The 23,404-nt window shown below is 34.3% G+C and overlaps 1 protein-coding gene across 2 annotated transcripts in view; it reads left to right on the forward strand.

Annotated features, from left to right (window-relative positions):
- The first annotated feature begins 1,155 nt into the window (after positions 1 to 1,155).
- Positions 1,156 to 23,404, forward strand: part of LOC138133047 (leucine-rich repeat-containing protein 24-like) — a 52,967-nt gene continuing 30,718 nt past the window's right edge. Inside the window, exon 1 of one of the 2 annotated variants that reach the window (XM_069050839.1) lies at positions 1,156 to 1,321. Coding sequence is in view for 1 of the 2 variants with exons in the window: in XM_069050838.1 (XP_068906939.1) it covers positions 10,268 to 10,323 (56 nt within the window). In the remaining variant the exon portion in view is untranslated. Of the gene's footprint in view, positions 1,322 to 10,117; positions 10,324 to 23,404 lie in introns of those variants that run through there. The other variant, XM_069050838.1, reaches the window with a different exon arrangement.

The following is a 23,404-nucleotide window of genomic DNA, read 5'->3' on the forward strand; positions in this document are numbered from 1 at the left end:
GCAACTGCACACCCGCATGCTGCAAACTGCATTAATAAATTTATTTCTACCTAAATGTTTTTAAATACAGTACACTCGTAAATTGTTGTAATCAAGTAAGTTGTTGTTATTGTATTAATTATTGCATTTAATAGTCTAAAATACAGAGTGATTCACGAGTAATAATGAGCTTAACAAAATTTGTGATGCAACCAACAACACATGTTCCCCAATGTCGGGCATGTTGACTGTCTTAATCGGTGCAATGTAATGTTGGCTGCATCACAAATTTCCGTAGGCTCATTATTACTCATGAATCATCCTGTATAGGGTTTATAACAGTTATGAAATCAGTCAACGACAACAATATTAGGTTACATTTACGAGTCCTACATTATCAATTGTAAGCTAAAGATTTTACCAATAAATGACGTCTCATTCTGACAACATCAACAGAACTGGTGTTTTTACTTCAGTTCCATAATAACATTTCACGTGCGATGTTTCTACTTCCAGCTTCGCTGTCGCTGTTATTCTTCAATCAATCTGTTTTCATCAAACTACAACTCCAACAAATACCCGCTAGAAACGGTAATTTCGGTGTTTGTTTGGTGATATTTTGACAGATTGGCAGATTCTTTTAAATCGATTGGTTTCGCAAAGAGATTTTTTTGTAGTCGAAGTTACCGACGGTTTAAAAAAACAGGTAATAAATGAATTCGGGTATGAAAGATAAATATAAAATACATTCTATTTTTTTGTGTGTTTGCTTTATATTTATTTGGGAAAGTTTAATAAGTTTGAAATTGTAGTCGTCCTAAAGGGTCTGTAAACATTTTAAATACGGAACTTTTGCGGGATATTCTAATGTAAAAGAAAGAATTTGTAAAGTGGAGTATGTGGCCATTGGGACGTCTAAACTCGGAGTCTCGGCGGAGTTGCGGTCTGCAGCAGTGAAAATAATTTCTTGTGGCGAAGAGGACCAGCGTCAACCATCATTTGTGTATCGTAACAAGTGGCACAAACTGGTAAAGTGTCGATAAGGCGCTTAATTAACTTTCTTCTGATTTGAAAATGTGGATATGGATAACCGCACCGGCGCCTTGGACGCTTGGCGTCGTCGATCTCCGTCACGAGCACAGCGTCGACTCGCCTCAGTTTATTGGTAGCACTGAAGCTACCGCGACCTCAACTTCAAATCACAATTAAACTCCATGTTTGATAATAAATGGTCGTTTGTGGGTTAAACAGTTCACGAAGTTCCATGGTTCCGGATTTGATTAAAATCCCGTTCCGGCCGGGGCAAAAAACTAATTAAAAAATGAACTGATAAGGTCTTCAGGTGAGTTTTTATTAATTGTGGGTAGTACGGCGGATAAGTTTGTTTCGGAACAAATATAATTTATCTAATATCAAAAACAATATATCATAAAGAAAGTTTTTACAACCAAAGTTTCAATACAACAACGCAGCCTAAAAGTTTCTTTACTGCCAACGCATCGTGAATAAATAATGACGGCACAGTTTTGTCGAATTTTTTCGCAGGCATGAGGAGGTTATAAAATTTTATTGTGGCGGCAATTAAGTTGATTCGGGCGGCGGTTGGATGATTTAAAAAGTGGCTGTCGCCGTACAATCTCGTTAATTTAATAAGGCGATACAATTCGTTCTGGAGCAGCGAAGTGCCACCCTCATACATTTTGATGAATGGCTGACGCTTATGTTGCATAAAACATATTTATCCTCAAAATCAGTGGAGACCACCTGGGTAAAAGTTAAAATGAGAAATTAGTCAAGTCATTGTAACAGATGCTCGAAGCCTTTTATCTCTCGCCAAATTTAATGATATAGCAGCAGTAAATTTGTCGCGCCGAAGACGCCGCCGATAAATTGTTAAGGGTTATGTTGTCCGAACAAATATCGAGGTGCAATTTTCGATGTCAACTGGGATTAAAAGGAAATCTCAATTTTTTATATAGACTTTAGAGATTACAGTTGCGTTATTCTGGTCACGCGATCTGATGAAGGCTTTTGATGATGCTATAAAATGAACACACCGGGGTGCTAGCGGTATTTTCCCCCTTTTCTGATCGAAAAGTATAAAATTTTCAAGAGCAGCTGTGACCCACGCCGAAATATCCGAAATCAGAACAGCAAGGTGCAAGAATATCTATATTTAAGTGGATTATTTTCGGAATGCATTCGTTAATTTATTTTTCCGAATTCCCGAAAGCTCCGCCAAGGACCCCGCCGCGCTAATTAGAATTAGTTGGCGCGCTTTTTTCATTTTGTTGACTCTTTCGGGAAAACACCAACTTTGGGAGTTCCCGCGGAAATATCCATATTAAAGAGGCACAATAAGAAAATTTCATTAAGATGCAACAAAAGCTATTGTCTTTTCAGAGCGCGAATGCTTTTTGCTTACGAGATGGCTTTTGCGCCACAATTTGTATTCCGGACTATTTCCGGATTTGCTCAGTCAGTTGTTCAAAATTTTGTTTTGGCTGGCTTTGAATTTTCTATCGGGTCAAAAGAAATTTAATTTGTTGTGCGATTCAATATTTTCCGGGTGTTATTCATGTAGAAATTCTTATGGAATTCTTTCTTATTTTTCTTTGGTGCAGTTGTTGAGCCAAATCGCATTATAACTCTTTAATAAATTTATTTCTACAACTCGCGGTCCACTTACTTTTGATTCTCAGGATGCGATCAAATCACTCACTCACTTTTTCAAGCGCTGCTTCGCATCCAAAGAATAAAACGACCAATCTCTGCAACATTTTGCATGCAAGTCTTATTTTCACACAAATTGAAATACAGATTGAAACAGAAACGGATCAGCATATTTAATAACTCCTACTATACATACATTTTCTTTTTGAATTAATTATAAAAATTTTATGCAAAAGTTAGGCAATCTATAATTTTTTTTAATAGAACTCCAACATCAAAGTTTCAGTAAGCTTCACAGATTCGTGTATAAAATAACAAATAATTAATTATAAGACTTAATTAAATTACTAAAGTAAATTGAAATTGCCCTTTACCATTAATAAATAATTATTTTTTTCATATAAAAATTTACTGATCATGTCATTTTACTTAAAGAACAATAAAAATTGCAATTGGCTCAAACTGCAAATGATTTTAAATTAAATTTCTTATTCGTAAACCAAAAATTAATTAAAAACGTAATTTAAGTTATAAAATAATAACGTAGTTGTATAAGACAAAATTAATTAAGTTACGGCATTCCCTGCGAAGAATTAGAAAACTGAGGCACAAGAATATTCCACGAAAATTTCGGTATGTTTGTTTTGACATTTCATTTTACTGTTATTTAAGCCAAGCTAGAGGAATAATTAATATTTTATAATTTTCTCGGTGAATTTGTCTTCGTGGGTCTCTTTTGAACAAGTTGCAAAATGCAAAAAGGAAAGTGCGAACAGATCTCTTTACGTGTCATAAAATAATTAAGTGATATGACATTTATGCATCTTGCACAAAAGTTTTTTCGTATTTTGTCCGAGAAAATTAATAGTAGGTGCTTGGTTCAACAAGCTTGGGAAAATTGAAGTGTATTTAATTAGGAAGTCTAACTTTCAACAAACCATCAGTGAGATGACTCGAGGGCAGTTGGCTTGCTGGCAGCAAGTTTTGCGAGGAAAAAAAATGAAAATGGCTTCTAAATGAACGCGCTTGTGATACAGCGAAAACAATAAAATTAATTGAAGTTAATGTGGCGGTGTTATATAGAGCCACTGACCGTTGTCATCTCTTTTGAAATGCAAAAGACTGGCAAATGAGACTTTAATCCAGTCACAGAGCCTGAACGAGATGAGATCTTTTTAAATGACATTAGTCGCTTCTGTAAGTGTTCATTTATTACATTTGCTATAGTCTGTCTAGTCCCAAAAAGGAAATAACCGCGTGCCCAGCCGATAAAAAAATCCGGCAGGCATCAATCAAACAATGACGTATAATCCTCCACCCACTCGCTTTGACCCTTGTCTGACTTATACAGTCGGCGAAAAGCTCGCGTCAAGCAAAGCACAGAGGTACATTTTTTGTAACTCATCTCGCATTCCCCGGCAAATTGTTTGTAGGTGTGAGGTTCCTTAAGATTTTTTTTAATTAAAATGCTCGGTTAAGATTGCACTCGGAGTTGGAGGAAAAGGATGTGATCTTTTATTAAGATATTTCTTGAATGAGGGGAAACTTATAACTTAATTACCAACTTCTCATCCGTGGGATGCTTCTTTGAGAAATTAATTCAATTAATAATGCAACCGATATAATTCGGGGCCTTAATAATACTAATGGAATAAAATACTGCGCGAACGAAGATTCCTACCAAATATATTTCTCCTCTCTTTCACAAACGGTCATCAAGAAATACAGTTCAATTTATTCCTGGTTGATTTGGGAGAGCTCTTAAGCTTATTAAACTAAATGAAAATACAATAACAAGAACCGATAGCCGAACATCCAGTCGATTGATTTATAGAATGTTTAGAAAGAGAGAGTGTGTTTTCAAATTTGGGGATAATACAAAATATTGATATTTGATGTGTTCACAAAATCGCGAGGGTGGCTGAACTTTTTCAAATAATTTCTCTGGCACGTTGGAGTAAATTTGTTTAGTTTGTTCAAAGAAAGCGTAAAACATTTTTCAGGAAGTTTGTGGTTTATAGAGGTATTCTATTAAATTTAGAACAGTTTGAACACATTGTTATATATAAAGAGGCCAAACTTTTGCTCACCCTCTTTGCTTATCTCGCTAAATGAGAATTTTAAGAAGTTTTCATTATTGTAAAGCAGAACTTACCGCGGATTACAAAGGAAAATTGCTTAATTTTTCCAGACGGTATGTGCACGTTCGATGCGAGTTTTCCACCATTGCACGTCGGACGCCTCATTGGCTGTAATTGTCACGTGGCCGAACGTGGTGTGGATGAACTTTTACGCTTTCTTTTCTTAAATTCTCCTTCATATTTCATATGTAAATGTACAGCAGCGCCATTTAGGTTACATCTTCAAAAGACTCACTTTAAGTCTCATCTCTCTTTTTCCAATGCAAAGTTTTCGTATTTTGATTTTTAAGTTGTAAATAAAACATGACACTAATAATTCAGCGGAAACAGTTCAAATATTAGACACACGTTCCCGGAAAATACATGCTTCAAGCGTGTTTAAAATATTATCCACCTGGGATTAGTTACGAGAGTACTACTAAAGTACAACTATTTGTAATTGCAACATGTTCAGATTTTCAGCAAGATTGTAACACACGTTTCCATCAAAATTCTAGTAAAAATCAATTGAACGTGGTAAGTGGATTATTAAAAATTTAAGAGAGTACTTACTTCGTTGCTATTGGAATCGGCAATGTCGACTACGTTCCAAGCGAATAAAAAAATTGAAACAGTTCTTGGCTGTCTTCTTTCAACCTTTATCAGTTCGTCCAGTTCTTGTTAAGATAAATATCAATGAAGATAATTAACAGAATGAGATCTCCAAAAGGTTCGATCTTAACTAATTTTAAGCAGTGAATATGTTTTATTATCATAATTTCCTTTTTCACCAAATTTAGCTCAAATTAAATCGAACTGGTCAAGAAACAACCATAGTTGGAGTTCAGAAACTTCTCGAGTATTATTAAATGGTGAAACATTTTTTTTTTTAAGATTATGAAGCATCTGGATGGTGTTTATCGTGATTTCTCATTTCTCAAGACTACGGATGATTTATTTTGTGTTACAAATTTGCAATCTCACGAGGTGTGTAAGTACGTAGAAGGATATAATTTGGTATAGTTGTCACGTCATTACTCGGCCCCAGACACCCCTACCTCAACACTTGAAGTGCCAGTGTGCATTCTTAATCACGGATGATGAAAGATGACATCTTACTTAGTACGCTTTTGTAAAAAAATTGAAACATTACAAAGGAAAGTTGTTGAGATACTTGACTTTGAAACTCTGAAAAATTAAATCTTTTTATCGATTAGAAATATCAAGTTGACCTGATTAGATCAAAGGAAACAGATGACTGAAATACACAAAGCTTCAACGGGCAGAAGAATAAAATAATAACAAAGAACAAATAAAATTCATAAAGATCACCGTTATTTCTTTAATCAGCAGCACAGTCGATTGTTAAACATTTTGAACGTTGTGGAAAAATTTCTGATCTCCAACAAGGTCAAATTGTTTTCTCTGATAAAAATATTCATTTTTTAAAATTCTAAAGACAAATAGCTGAAACTTTCCTTTGTAACATATCATTTTTTTACAAAGGTGTATTAAAAAAGATGTTCTCTTTGGTAATCCCTTATTTGAAATGTAGGGTGTCATTTAAAATTTTGATGTGGGGGTAGCTGGTGGCAGCTGGGGGCGGAGTAAAGACCTGACAACTATACTAAGTTACGTCGCTCTATGTATGTGCTGCCTCGCATCCTAAGATTTCAGATTTGCAACGTTGAGATAACAGAGGTAAATCCATCCAAAGTTTCCAGTTAACAGAACAGCTGTTATAATAATACATAAATAAGAATTTTAAAATATTCTATACAGGGTTATTCACGAGAGACTTCCGATGAAAATTTCGTTATGTGCAACCCAAAATACAGGAAACCCCTAGAACTTGATATTTTGTTTAATTCGAAATAAGTTAGCAATCCAAGTACTCGTAACTTGGCGAATAAGATTAATCATGACACTTTCTCTTTATTGAGGTTATGACCAAAAGATATTTAATATAAATGTGAAAACTGACATGACAGATAATAAAGGCCAGCAATCGTTGATTTAACTATTACTTTTTATAAATTTAGGAAGCTAGAAACCATTGAAAATTGTAGTTTCGATTGCATATAACGAAATTTTCATCGGAAGTCTCTCGTGACTAACCCTGTATTGCTAGACAAGTAAGTTGTTTAAAAAAATGGTGGTTTTAGTAGAACCAAAATAAATTAGTACGATTCTATTATACCAAAAAACAAATTTATATTAATAACATAATTACATACACATTTTTGTTTTATAATACAAAAATTTCCGATAATATTGCGGAATCTGGAAAAGTGCTCCGAATGCTTATAGCGTTTCCACGTTGAATGGCAAGGGAAATCCTCTCGAAAAGGAATTTCTTTGATTTTGAATCGCCTGATTCCGCGATAAGTCGGTTTCCGATGACATTATACCAAAATAGATTTTTTTATATTTTATGGAATTCGCTTTATTTTTAAGGAAGGTTTTGAGGAATCACATCTTCGAGAGAAAAGTTTTCTTTTAATGCAGTAAATAAAAATGTACTTATATCTAAAGTGTCAAAACGAGAATTAAAAAATTATTAAAAATTCATTTAAATAGCTGCACAGTCATGCAGAAAGAAGATACTTTCATTCTTACTAGTGCTTTGCTCGAGGAGCAAAAGATACATGTTGCTGACTAAAAAAAACGCGTAAAATGTACTCAAGATCAAAGATTATTTAGGGTAAAAACTACAATTAGATGAACCTCTGAAATAGGTGTACGCATGCAGGGTATTTCACTAGCGATAATGAGCCTGACGGGATTGAAAATGCAACCCACAATACATTTGCAAAGTGGATATATATTTTTTTTTATTTAAAATCACAAAACACAGTTTGACATAAACGGCATTCGCTTGGTTAAATGAAATTGTGAAAAAACAAAGAGTTTTTGGGAAATCAAGATCAGATCTGTTTTCTCATCGCTCGAATGAATATAACGGGTGTTTTTTTAAATTTGGCGTCGAAGTAGGCGTTGAACTGTCGATTGTGAACGCACTATACAGGTTACGGATCACGGATTAGCTGTTTAAATCTTTCGCTTTTACACGAGTGGTGCGATCTCAATCGACTCTCCAACGCCCACTTCGACGCCAAATTTAAAAAAAACACCATTTATTTTAATCGTCCTATTTTAACTTTTTCGTAAATGTCAGTTGTGAAATTATTGAAGGAAAGCTATCATGGGTTCATAATTTCATTTTAAAACAATATGATATTTAAAATAGCCACGTTAACTTTGGAAATGTATTGTGGGTTGCATTTTCAATTCCGACGGGCTCATTATCACACGTGAAATACCCTGCATATCTAGGCCAGCTCTGAGATTAAAATTTAAATAATTTTTTGTTATTAATAAAAAAATATGTTTAAATCAAGTTCAGCCATCTGGTTTTTTACTGCCTGACCTGACCTGACCTCTAGAGCAATATTAAAATTGGAAGCTGTAAAATATATGTATTAATGACGTTCAGAATTAAAATTCGAATATTGCTTTTATTATAAATTAATTTTTAATTATCGAATATTTGCTACTACTCGTATCTATTGTTAACTTCATTTGAAATAAATGAACAGATAATGAATATTGGTTATTTTATTTCAATGCAAATTAAAATTGCCCTTCATTTAATTAATTTAATGGAGATTAAAAAATACCATATCATACTGGTCTCTAAAAGAATCTATTATTTCCGCAGTGGAGTTCACGGATAGCTGTTTTGCTCATAAATCGAATTGTAACACTATTTCTACAACATATTGTCAGACGACAGTGTTTCAGCAATCCAGTTACTTTCTGGACAAATATTAGGAGACAGTGATCTTCAGAACGTTTTATAATCGTTTCCAAAAACGATTTACTTTTGTCAATATTGACAAATTGTGATAGCATCCGCTCAAAAGCGGTTCCGTAATTTCATGAACTTTCTTTAATTGTGGAATGTTCTGAAATCTACGGTTTGTTCAAATAGATAAAGTTTAAATAGCTTTTGTTATTTAAGCCCACATCATTTATATTACCTTCTCAATCGTTATCGAACCTGAAGCCTGGATATCTGAACCATCGTTTTCAGCACTTACGGCTTCCATGTAATGACTGTCTTGATAAATCGCACCTATGCACCTTGAAAAAATTCGTGTCATTGTGCGGAAAGAAGTAGATTTACATGAAAGCCCTAACTGTGGATCCCATTTTCTAAAATTGATGAATGGTCCGAAATGTATTCGAACAATTGAGTAAAATATATTCATCTGTAGAAATATTCCATTGATGCTGCCGATTGTACTGTTTGATTGTTATTTTCCGATCTCACCACCTTACACTATTACTTACAATTGAAAAATAACCAACAAGATCAAAAAACAATTTGTGCTTGTGGCTGTGTACGATAACGTAACAATGGAAGAAGCAAGAAGAAGCTTTGAGTTTAGTGGAAATTTATAAAGTATTGTTGTGATATACTGGTACAAAGTGATCAAAAAGAAAACAAACCAGAGCAAGCGTTGCAAATTATTAACGGTCATGTCGTAGCGGAATTCTACGCAAATAAACGTTCAATGTAAGGGCGTAGATAATTTGTGGTCTCAAACGCTACTTTAGAATAAATCATATGTAGCTCATAAATTTTAGACGTTTATAATTGTGCATTTTATTATTATTGTCAAATGGGTAATGTACCAGCTTTATTGCCAAACGCGACGCCACTGGTAAGCAGATTTTACGGTGCAATGTCAAACAAACGTCAGTTTTAAAGCAACGGTGTTGATGTTAACCTTGAGAAAGTTTTCGATTTCGACAAAGTTTAGAGACGTTTCAATCATCCCAAAATAAGCGGTAAAATGGGTTTTACAATTCAAGATAAAACATTAATTACTAATAATTGATTAATTAATAGATTTTTTGAAAGGTAGGCAACCAATAAAAGCACTCTGTATAGCAACTAGACATATCTATGTGTACGATTAAACTAAGACAGACATTTCGATAAAACAAAAGATGAGATAGCACTCTTGATTTGTTTTCTTGTTGGTCGCTCTGTACGTCTACTGCAATTTCTGCAATTTTATGAAATTGTTGGTGAGTCATGTGTGTAATATTTAATAAATTTATTTGCAATAAAATTGTTTGTTTGCGTCTGAGGAAAAATAATAAATGGTGCAGTTTAGCTGTTGTTTGTCGTAATGATATACTATTAGCGATGAAGTTATTGTCTCGTAAGTGTATTTTTGAAGGAAGGGGTCACCAGTCGATGTATCATTTGGCAAAAATGTTATAGGTGTTTGTTGCATTATTTATTCGGGCCCAGTGTAAAAGTCGTGATGTGCACGCAAGCAGCAATGCAGACAAATCGTCTCTTGAGTGACATTTAAATTGGCTTATACAGTACGTGAACAGTGAATCTTTGGAATTGGTGGTTTGGGATTTCTAATGTTGGCCCTTGATCCCTTTATTAAAATTTAACGCACTCTGTTATGGATGTGGCACGCAAAAGGAAGACGCATCAAAAAGTTACTTCGCAGAATTCCAGGTGAAATCCAATATTATAGGACGAGTATCCACTTCCACTTTCCCTAAGTGATTTTTATATTTGCTGCAGGAATATTTTCGGCAGTTTCATTAATATTCATTCGAGGTACGCGGTCGGAGGATAGCGTTTCTTTTCGCCAATAATAAAATAAACAGCACCGAAAATCTTCATTTTTATACGTTTCGAAATGAGAAAATTCTCGGTAGGTGTTTTCGATATGGGGACGGTGGAATCGATAAGTCGAGATAAATACGATAAATTGGGCTTCCGTTTCGTTTTATTAGTAAAAGTTATAAAGTAATGATATATGGCGTTCGGGGCTAAAACAAATATCCCTTATGAATAGAGACACAGGATTAAACTTTCAGATGACTGCCAACTTGCAGATTTATGATTTTAATGACCAGGATTATACCGCCTGGTCCTTGTTTGGTTGGCTCTCAACTGTCCGCCAACCCGCGTTTTTTCTCATTTAATTATTTTATACAAAAATTCATTTCACATACACATGCAGCATTTGTCACACAAGTTGAGCTCCAATAAATTTCAACACACGAAAATTTACTCTTGTGGGACTTAATCGCAAGGGTCTAACTGGCGACTCGCATCGGGGCGACAAATATCAACCACTAATATTAAATTCCAACTAATTTTCGTAATAAACTCCGACCACAAAATTTCACATGAGCCAACTTCTATCTCTTCTGGGAACAAAGAAGCAGCAGTTTTAAACACTAGATCAAAGAAACATATTTATGAACTAGGAATTTTTTGCACAAGCGCCAGAGTTCAACATTATCTAGGTGGATTCTGTCTTTCTTTCTGGCCGCCTTTGAAGATAAAATTTTCATTTTAATCGATATCTATGATAATGTCATTGAGATCCTTCTCGCATTAACACAATATTAATAAAAGATGTAATAGTTTTCATTGTATTTGACTTTTTAAAAAATATTTGGTTCTTAGAAAAATAAATATATTTTTTTCAGACTCCAATTGTATAATATTGTAATTATTAAAGTGTTTTTTATTACATAACAGGGTTCATTACCCACGGCTCGTTGAATAATAATTTCAAAACTCACGGCAAATGCCACAGGAACTAATTTATGTGATGATTGTAAAAATCACGGATTACGAATCACGGATCAGCTGTTTAAATCTAACCTCACTTTTTACGTCTGCAGGCTGACGAATGGTGTGTTCACAATCGACTCTTCAACGCCAACTTTGACGGGAAATTTAAATCAACTCCTGATAGAAATCTTCACATTACTGTTTACTCAATTTGGTTGTAAGTCGTAAAATTTTATGGTACTTTAAATTAAAGACCTTGCGGGGCTTATAAATGCTAGTTTATCACTAGCAGGTAATATTTTAAGCAGGGTTTGTATTAATACCTTTTTAAACCCAACTATTGTGCCCGTTAATCGCTCATAATATGCAATAAAATTTTACGACTTACAACGAAATTGAGAAAACAGTACATACATATTGCGGATTTTTTCGCCCAACAGCTAATTGCTCTTTTACTCGTACTAAGAACATCATGAGGTCTCACTGAAAAGAATCAATGTTCTTATGATCTCGTTGCCTTTGTGTAAGACAAGTGGAGGGTGTTTATACACGTCTACTTACCACTTATTTGACTACAAGTCTCAAAAGGGTAATTACCTTCTAAGTGTAGCATTTTCGTCAGTTTATTTTTGTCACGTCCATTTGTTTTTCCTTCCAGCACTGTCAGTTTTATTTAGCAGGCCTATACAGTAGCTATGCCGACGAACGAAGTTCCTGGTGCTATAAAATTGTTGAAACTTGTTTTTTTTAATTTTGAAAATTGCTCGATGCAATCTACATCTGAGATCATTTGTTACTTACGTTTCCTATATTACAAAAATACGTTTAGATAAGTTAAGTAAAACACTTTGACACATTGTTTCCCTTTTGAGTTTTAATCAAAACGTGTCAAATAATTGTTGACTGCAATCAGAAAACTTCTTGATCGCATGTTAGTCGGGACTTGTAACACATGCAGCATAGTGCGGTTATCAGATATTTCATAATGAAACCATTCAAATTCTGTTCGATCGAGGGTAATACAACATTGTTTGGGATCATAAGTTGGGGCAGCCATGCAGAGAACACAGAAGCCGTTGACGTGACGGTATAATAGAAGGTGATATGGGGCTCTAAGGGACAGTAACCGCACTCAAAACCGCGGGGGCGCATCATTATCACATACACACTCACTCACGATTCAAAATAGACAGTCGAATCGATACCTATACTCGACTTTAGGGTCAAGCACGTCCTCGACTCGATGATAAACGATTTGGATTTAAATTCGCAAGGAAAAAATCATCGACCGCAACGTAGCAACTCGGAGACGGAAATAGTTGGAGGAAAAGTTGGAGGAATCGCACAAAAGGGAGGCGTGCCAAAACATCGAATTTATCATATGGATATTTGATACGGGGCTGGAACTTGACACGTTTTCGATACAAGTGCCACTCGGCGGGTTTGTGATTGTTAAAACAAATTAATTAATGTTGACGTACGCTATGAACAGTTCAACATAGAATGCCGGTTCATTTTTCGGAGCTTGAAAGTATAGAACTAGTTAAATTGCAAATGGAATATTGATTGCAACACTAGGAGCTTTCCACAACTCAAAAAAAAAGGTAAATGTCTCTTTCATGTAAGAGAAGTTTACAAGCGATCAAGGCTATTGCAGGGTTGACTAGTGACATATTGCCTAATTTTTAAGAATGGATTGTCCCACATCTGAATCGTTCTCATCCGCAGTGTCATTCTGACAAGTTATTCCTTTCCAGTGGTTATGGAAAAATGCTGTCTAAGCTCTTTCAGATGTGATATCAATATTATTAAGCATTACATTAATATCTTTGGCATAATCGTAAGACGGCATTTTCACAATTTCATTTTTTTCTCTCATTCAATTTCCATTTTGAGCATTAGTGACTTTTAAATATTTTGCTTAAATAATCCATTATTTGTTTTGTATGTGCTTATTCACAATGGACATACGCTTGACATAAGGCATAAGAAATTCATGATACATGCAGTCGATATACTATTAATTTTTACGTAACTTATGAGAAGTGACCTCAGTGAACATTATTGTTGTGTACAAAAAGGCATGAAGAATCATATTCGAGTTATATGGACACATAAATTATTTTCCAATTGCCCAAATTTACAAATTATTCTTAGGTATCTCTTATGTATTTCTTATGTCTTATGTCCATTGTGAATAAGCACTAACAAACAACGTTTTTTTTTTTATATCATCGAGAGTGCAAGGAATCGAACACAAGAAGTGTTTCGCATTTCTTAATTATTCCGTTTTTTGACCCAAATTAAACAACTGCGTTTCGGTTGTGACTTTTGAAAAACTTATTTATTGTGCGTTACATAAATTGATATAGACAACTGAAAGTTTAGAATCAAAAAGTGATAAGATGTATCGACACGCGAAGCAAAATGTATCGTCATGGGGGTGGCCTCTGGTTGATATATCTATGGTCTAATTTCCGTAGTAGTGGTTGTGTCAGGAGGTTATCCTGGTTATCATCCTTGAACCTGGACTTACTCCTGGATGGGCGCTTCATATAACTCTCGATCAGTCAAATGCGAACTGTGACATGGAAGTGAGAGTTAAGTTTATAGTAAAAGTTTGTTGTCAAAGTTTGTGCAAAAGTTGATTTAACGTAGGTACATAAATGTAAAGTGTATCACTGAGCATCCTGTTTTTGTTAATTTTGGCGGGTTTGTCCATTTTAATAATAGATTTTGATATAATGATCATGGATTCATGGACATAATTTAAAACACAGCTGGTATGGAGAGTCTTTGAATAATTTTATGTGTTCGCTGACAGAGCACCGTTGTTGTGATATCGTGTCGATGATATGTTGATATCATCGTTGCCAATGATGATACTGTTGATTTTACCTAGAATGATAATTTGGTGAGATTACTAACTTGGTGTAATTGAGTCCCGATATGTCGAGGTAATTAATTAGTCTGTCCGACTTCCCTTGTTTCTGAGAAGTGTTGGTACACTTTGGACGGCCTACTTACCTTCACACCCATTGGCTTGGTACCATATACCGAATTCTTTGGCTGGACATCTTTATTTGACCATGGCAGGAGACCTTTAGTGGACCAGATCTTGTAGCTAGCAGGACAGTTTTAGTTGATCAAATCGCCGAGTGTTATGTTGTTTTTGTAACAGTTGTCATGGATCCTTTACCTGCCATCTTTTACTGTCCTGGAGGCAAAGGACTATAGTATATTTTTTCCTGGTAGGCGGTTGCGCGCGCCATTTACAGAATCGTGCAACGAAATGCAACCTCCCTATTGGTTACTTTATTCCACTAACCAATAGGAAGGTCGCATTTCGTTGTAGGATTTCGTAAATGGCGCACGCAACCGCCTACCAGGAAAAATATACCTTAGCAAGAAAGCTGTTGGCGTCCCTTCCACATTTCGCACCATTCCACGGATCAGTACAATTGCAGCGTCAGTTATTGAAGCGAGTGCGTGGCACGCCATTCCCTTCGCACCCATTGTAAGCAACTTATTAATGGTGGAATTCCATTGCTCCATAGAGCTTAAAAAGCTATACTATTTCATAATTACTAAAAGTAGTACTATTTAAGATCGACTTTATAGAGTGATATCTATCACATTTGAAATGTTTATTATTTCTTTCTATAAATTCCTATAGCTTGTACTTATTCAACACTTGCAGCAAATGGATTGTTCATCGTCCCTTTTCATTATTCTACTGGAGTCATAGACCGCGATTACCTCGACACAAGTCACCATGACACCAACCTCAATCTAATGACAATTTGAATGAAGTATTTTATTTGTTAATAATTCCCCATTTGCGACATCCTGACAATTCGACGTATCAGTTTCGATAATGGATTAATTTTTATGTGTTATATCGATTCAGAAGTTAATTAATTGCAGTTGTCTTTCTTACACTCACATCATCGCCTCGCATAATTTTACCAAGACAGTGTAAAAGTGTCAAAAAATTTAATAAATTTGGTTGTATAATAATTTATAAAGTGGGACTACTTTAGTCCATTAATATAACATAATGGATTTTACGTGGCTCAATTGTCCTGTTGCTTCCTCTTTGTACACTTATCGTTACGTAATAACGTGACTTTATATTATACAAGTCTTGTGCAACAAAGCCGACTTCATAATGTACTTCATTTAATCAATGAACCAGTAAGTAGTGCACAGATAAAAGCAACAGGATAAAATAGTGCACTGAATAAACAGATTTGACAAACTAATTAGAATTTTAAGGTTTATTATTACAAAATCTTTAATAAATGTACCCTTGGATTTATCTCCCGTGTTTTTACTGTTACAAATTTCAAGTCAGCACATGGGGGGGAGGTAGCCTAGTATTATTATCACTTCATTACTCCCTCATCAGACCCTAACCACCCCCAATTAAAAATTTTAAATAGCATTCTAGTTTTTCAATGATGGGTTGTAAAAGAGGCAGCTGTTTTTAATATGTCCGTGTAAAAAATGTGTTAGGTTACAGAGGAAAGTTCTTTAGATAATAGTTAGACTTAAAAATGGTTATTTTTATCGATTAGAAAAATCAAGTTTACCTGGTCAATAACAATTCAAAAAAAAAAATAGCAAACATTTATGTATAAATGTTCTAATTTAAATAAGAGTACAGGCGATTCTCGAACTCATTTTGAAAATCTGATTTTAATTTTTGTAATCGATAAAAATTTGGCGTACCTTTAGTGTATATGTTTTTACCGCCTGTATGAGAATTCAGTCAATAATGAAGGCGCCGACGAAATGATTCTTCCACTTTTTCCAACATTTCCCCGTTATTGCGAATTGTTGCGGCAGCATTTTCCACCCGTTTTCTTAAAACTTCAATTGTGTCAATTGGGATCGAATATACCAAGTCTTTCATGGACCCCCACAAGAAGTAGCACGGAAATTCTCTAGTCTCGAGGAGCACTCCCGACGCTTCACCATACACCAACACAATATCTACCCGTATGTATTCACTACTCGAAAATAAACTCGCCATTTTCATAAAATTTTAGCTTAAATCACAGAATCAACACACGCGTAAACACCTGCCTTGTGGAGTCGGAAAATACTGAAATGAAAATTACATTTCGAAAAAATGATACATAAAAATTTTGTTGTTCTCGACGAGAACTTAAAATTAATGTATGTACTTATTTCTGAGACACGTTGTATTTAGTTCCCTGATGCCGCTTATATCCACACTTACAATGATTAAGAAACGTATTCGTTTATCTTTTTGAGATTAGCAAAATTTTTGAAATCATGATAGCTATTTGAAAAGTTCAAATCACGTACAGAAGCTTAAATGTATGTAATTTGAATTGGTTGAAAAAAACTTAAATATTATGTCAAAAACATAAACATAGATGTTCATCAAAGATCGACAATAGGTACAAAGGTTGATAGTTTAGAAAAAAAAAACTTTCCTAGATTAGAATACTTAGTAGATGTTAACAAGATCCCTCATTTTTGTTAATGGTTAAAAACGTATAGTTTACTTTCTGTTACTAATGTTTATAAAATTATACATTTATATTTTCACACATAGTTTGCTTCTCGTGCTCATTTTAGTTATAACATTTGTTATTACGTCATTCTGAAGTCAATGATCCTCTTTCCTCTTTAAATAATAAGGAAATAAGTTTGCTAAAGAAATATGTCAGGATTCTTCAAAGTTAGGAGAAAATTTGCAGAGCCATAACACTTCGGAACCAAAACATTTTTCTATTGATCTGGGAATCTGATACATTTTTACGCATATCTAAAGACTTTTTGTTTTGCCAGAAGATGTTATAGTAGTTATCACCACCTAAGCGATCTATGTGTGTGAAAAGTATTAGAAGTACATATTATTATCATGTAGTTTATCTTATAATTTTTAATTTTGTTATCTGTTACTTTAGTTTATTTTGGATTACAAATTAATTTTAAAGCAATTATTTAATTTATGTTGATTGATATACATATTACTTTCAAAAATGCTAATGTGTGGTTCCGGTTTCAGTAATTTGTTCATATTAATAAGTGCAAGTCTGAGATATATTTTATAAAATATCCAAACGAACATATATTGACAATTGTAAATCTTTCTAAAAGATTTATATCTGGCTTTTATTGAACTGATATAAGGCTAAAATTCTCGACTGGTAACAAGATGCACAGATGTAAGTCGCAACGTATGTGCATCATAAACTATTTGGTAACGCTTACACGAATCTCAGCAGAATAACACAGAAGTTGACATTATTTGTTGTTCAGAGAAAGAGATTTTTCTTTTACGTCTAAGTTTATTTCAATACGAGAAATTTTTATTCTAACAGGATTTATTTACAACAAGTGAACTTAATATTTATGTAATACCTAAGTTTTCAAAGCAGTAATGTGCTAACACTGTCTAATTAAATTAGCTGCCCAACTCCGAGAATTTTAAACCATTTAGGCCCATATTCACCAACGCCAGTTAAAGTTAACTGTAGGTTAAAATATACGAAAATATTGTTGTAACAATAGGTAACTAAGGTAACGAAACATTTTAACCTACAGTTAACGTTAACTGGCGTTGGTGAATACGGCCGTTAGTTGGATAAATGCATTTCAGTGCAACCGAGATATCTTTCTTTTTACGACTTTATTACAAGTTTTGAAATTTATTGTTTTACTTGGAGTAGTATCGATTAAATGCTAACATGTGTATTTCTTTGTTGTTCCTGTAAAACCACATAACATACAAAAGGGACAAAACTCTACCTACGAACAAAACATTTTTGTCGTAAATACGCGTACGTTTGAGAAATAGAACAGACAAATAAAAAAACAATGTTTGTCACAAGTGTGGGCGTTAAGGCGTTACCAATGCTGGAATGTCAGATGCAGTGGTTTTTATGAACTAAGCTTCACTGCGAATTGTTATTTTTCAAATACTCACCTTGCCGTAACGTGCAAATTTAGAAAAGCTTTGGAAAATATCCTGCTGTTTCTTATAGCGACAATGGGGTTGTGCAAGTTTCAATCAAACAAATGTTATACATGTTTATTCTCATTCTCACTATTTGTTACATTGATTACAACTCAGCTACATCAGCATGTTTAATTAATTGTTAACAGTTAATTAAAAAATGTCTGTTACACAATTTAATTGGAAGCACAAATTGCGATTAAAGCAATTTTTCTGTTGTAGATTAACAGCATCAAACAGTTTCAAATGACTAATTATAGATAAGGGAAACTAGTTTCGATTCACTAAACGGAAAACTAAGTCAAATTTTAAATGAAATAATAATGGAAATTCTTAAGGTAAAATATTTTTGAATTTGAATTCATTTACTTTTTTAATAAATAGATGAGAAATTGATGCTTTGGCAAATTAATTATTGCTTCGGCATATAGATAGTGTTCACTTGCTCTCCGAGTTCTGGCTCTAAACTTCATCCCTTTTTGCCAGAAGTCAGGGCAACACTTTAGCAGCTTCCAACTCGGTGCTATTAATTTGGAAGATTATGTTCACCGCCGTTGTTAGAATATTGTGGAATTTATAAATATAAATACAATCAATTTCGAATCATCATTGCACAAGTATTGGCTTGGTGATCAACAAGAAAACAAATCAAGAGTGCTACCTAATCTTTTGTTTTATCGAAACGTCTGTCTTAGTTTGATCCTACACATACGTATACTTGCTAAACACAGTAATTTTATTGGTTGCCTACCTCTCGAAAAATCTGTTATTAATTAAACAATAATTAATATTTAATGCTTTATCTTATTTTATAAATTTTCTCCATTATCAGATAATAATTTTAATAAAATGCGCAATTATAATTCTGAGACCACAAATTGTCTACGCCCATGCACTAAACATTTATTTGCATAGAATTCCGCTACGACATGACCGATCAACGCCTGCTCTGATTTGTTTTCTTTTTGTATGGAGTGGTTTTTTTTAAATGAAGATCGATCAGCCTGAAGATGCGCAAATCATCACTTTTTACCCTAATATCAATGCCACGTGGTTTCGAGACAAATTTCCTGACACCTTGTATTCCACGCGCTCTAAACTTACATCCTAATGGGAAATCTCACGGTGCTCGTTTTATCGTTCGTTCTATCGATCTAAAGAGTTTTTCTCCGGTCTTTATTTATGTGTGGGATTGCATCTATATTAGCCTCATTTCTGAAACAAGGCGACCAGGGCACACGTTCCCTTTCAAAAGTGGGTCCGCATTTATTTAAACTTTCAGTGTTTTCCTTCATGTAGTTCGATAATAATGATTTGCCATGAAAGGCGAACATGAGTTGCGTTCGCTTTTTGTATCCCGTCTGTTTTTGCTGTCGACAACCCTTTTGCAAGAGTTTGTGTGACAGTATAACGTAGGTGAGAACGAAGCTGTGCGCTCTTTAGAAATTACCAAAGTTTTGGGATAAAAATTTAATGATTTTTCTTTGACACAATATGCGCTGTTAAACACTGAAAAGCTTTTACTTTGATCATAAAAGAAAATTGAAAAGTTTCGATAAGTACTTTTTTTTGAAAAGCCATATTTCTTACCCAATTTATTTACATTACTAACTTTTAAACGATTTATTGTTTCTTAATGCGTTTCACACTCGACAAGAGAAGGGTGGAACATAAAATATAGCCCTTCGGTGAGGCTGTTTATTCCAATCGATTTAATTAAAAAATATCTCCGCTCTTTCTCATTTTATTACACCGTTTAATGCGTGTGTAATCACGATATCAATTCTTTAATGTTCAAAGAGGTATTGGCTGTTAATGCATCTGTTCGCCATCCAATTACTCGAATTAGTCTTTTTGATCAAATGACTGGTTTTGTTTATGAGCGTCACTGGGCAATTACCGAATAAAATCGAAAATCACAGGGGTCGTTTTAACATTTTTTATAGTTTAATTAAACGCTTTTATTTGTTCTCTGATGGGTGAAGGAACGTTCATTCACGCAATAATGGTTTTTCACCAAAATAACAATTAATGCCATTTTGTGCTTCATTCCGGAACAGTTTATGTACCTAGGATACGAGCAGCAATGTAACTTACAACACATTAACACTGAACACGTTTTGCGAGTGTTGTTTAACTCCTGACAACCGTTAAAAATAATCCTCAAAGTTTCAGAACACGTAACGCTTTTCCTTTACTCGAAATCGATTGAAACGGTCATAATAATGAGAAGCCTCAAATGTCTTACAAACTGTTCTTATTATCGGTAGTGCATTTACACGCTATGATTATGTAAAGTAATTAGTCCTGTAAAAACTGTGCCCATAGATTTTAGTTGACTTTTACGGTTACGAAGCTTTCCGCTTCTCTGAGTCATCATCTCACTGGAGCGGAAATACACTAGGAAGGTAGGTGTACACTTCGTGTTGGCCTACTACAGGGTTGAATAATATAACGTCTACATAGCTGCAATAGTGAAACCTGCTTCTTCTCCGAGCGCTTCTTAACACAATATTGTGCCTCAAATGCATGATTAAATATCCATAATACTGTGGACGTTCCACACTGAGCACGTTGAAGAGTCGATTGTGAACGCAGCACGGATTACAGATCACGGGATCAGCTGTTTAAATCTAACTTTACTTGTTGAAAGAGTTGATATACTGGTATTTCACGAGTGATAATGAGTCCGACGGAATTAAAACTGCAACCCACAATACATTTTCAAAGAAAAGCTGTATATTTTAATTTCAATATCCAGCTTTTCATTCTCCACTACCCTAACGCACGTTTAACAATTATTTGTTTTAGTCTAGTCTTCAAACAAAAATGAGTTAATGCAACAACGTAAAACTAAAAGAAAAAAATTGTACAAATGAATCCCTACAGATTAATTTAATTGATAGACTAATAAGAGTTTAATTGAATGCAAATATGTTATCGCTATTTATTAATCAATATTGGTTTATTCTACAAGCAAACACATTCCTAAAATAAACAATCTTTGTGGCTAATAATTTTCAACATTGACAATATCTATATAAAAAAATATTGAACGGAACATGTTCCTATTTGATCTTTGTTACATTTGTTGTTGAAATAATTGGTTCAACATGTTCTCGTGGTGTTAACATCTGGCTTTATCGTGCTAATAGCTTTCAAATTGTGTCGATAGAACTTTGATGAACATATTTGTCTTGGAACCGTAACAAGATCTTGATTAATCGATTGTTAAGATATACAAACTCTGATTACTAAAGAGCTTGACATATTGTAAGTATATTTAGATGAATGTAGGGAGGTGTCCGGGTTTTGGTCTGGTTAGCAGTTGCTTTGTTCCGGTAATTTCCGGGTAACCGTGTTGCAACAACTGATGAATTCCAAACAAAACTGAGGATTCGTGAGGGTATTTAAATATGAGAACTCAACAATGTGTCTGGCTAATTTTCAAATATTCCTTTCAAATCAAGATCGTTGGTAATGTATGGAAAATGTGTACCGAGTCGTGATTACAAAAAGAGAATGTTATCCACAAAGTTGTGTCAATTTTTGTTTTATTTGGTTCGATTATGTTGGCGTGTTGCCAAAAGTAGGGATGTCTCAACGTACGGCCCATTTGTAGTTTAGAAAGATCCATTAAAAGTTTTTTGTCACTCTTTAAATATTAGGTATTTGTCGGGGTGGTTGGCTAAAAGGAGGATCGCCCCCCGTCTTTGTGCATTACTTTATTATGAAAGCTGGCATATGCATCAGTGCCATTTATAAAAGTTTACCACTACCCCCGAGTACGGTGTGTTGTAAAATGCTCTTCTTACTCTTGTGGAAGCTGTTTCGAGTTTAAACTGAGAACCGTGCGGATGAGAAAATCTTCCACAATAAAAACAAAGCCCAAATGTACGAAATATGGCTTTGATTAAGTTGGACAAGGCTCGTGATTTATTGACAATAAATTGGGCGAAGTGAGAGATGTTGTGGACGAGCATGGAGAGTTGTGGGTATAAACGGCAGTACTTTGGGGTGATGCCATAGAAATTATAATGCGGGTTGCCCATAAATTAAAAAAGCTATGAATATATAAACCAGCAAACACTGCATGTACCGTAAGTACGGCTAAAAGAAAAATTCCACATGAATAAAATATTAGATTGTAATTCAGCATACACCGTTTTTAATGTTTTATTATCTGCTTACTCCTTGTTTCTTAAGTAACGTTCTTATCTTTGCTAAATGAGACAAAGTAGGGAATCTTTTAAATTTAGTAGCTTTATGGGGGCACCAACATAATTCACGAGAATTAAACTATTTAAAAGTTTGCTTCCTAGTCAGAGACATTATTACCTGAATTTATAAGGGCAATATATAATTTCACCTAATTTTAAATCTAAGTCGGTCGGAAATGCCCAAATTTGGAAGGATTTTGTTTGGGAAGTTCTTAAAATTCTTCCGGCGGAAATTGGAGTATAAATTCGCGGAGAACTGTCAAATTTTATATCTTTCTGCTGTCGACATAATAAGTTTGTTCATTAGTTGAATTTATTGTGTTATCGGCAAAATGTACAATTAGCGGGCTATCGTTTCGAGTGGCGTGCAAGGGTTAAACTGTACACCTTGCGCCAACACTTTGCATTAAACAAATTTCATTTTCCATCTCCGGTAGTATTATGATATTTAATTAAAGTGCGAGTTGTGCACAAGGGTCTTGATTTATCAGATTAATTGAATTGTGAAGTGGATATTGTAAGTGTCGAGACCAAGTAGTATTAAACTCGATATTGGTTCAGAGGGGGATTCAACAAAGTGTTGTAAATTATGTAAACTGATTCGAATCAACTCAACTAGGACGATATTTATCGGACACATGCGGTTAGATTAGGTTAGTCCAAAACTGAATTGATTTATTTATTTTACTGCAACGGAATAAAATTAACAACGCCACACTTGATCAATAATGGATACTCTGCTTTCCGATGCAATTTACGCGAATCATCATTGTTCCAGTATCGATGA

Source organism: Tenebrio molitor, chromosome 6 (assembly GCF_963966145.1).
Source record: "Tenebrio molitor chromosome 6, icTenMoli1.1, whole genome shotgun sequence".
NCBI classification, from domain to species: Eukaryota; Metazoa; Arthropoda; class Insecta; order Coleoptera; family Tenebrionidae; genus Tenebrio; species Tenebrio molitor.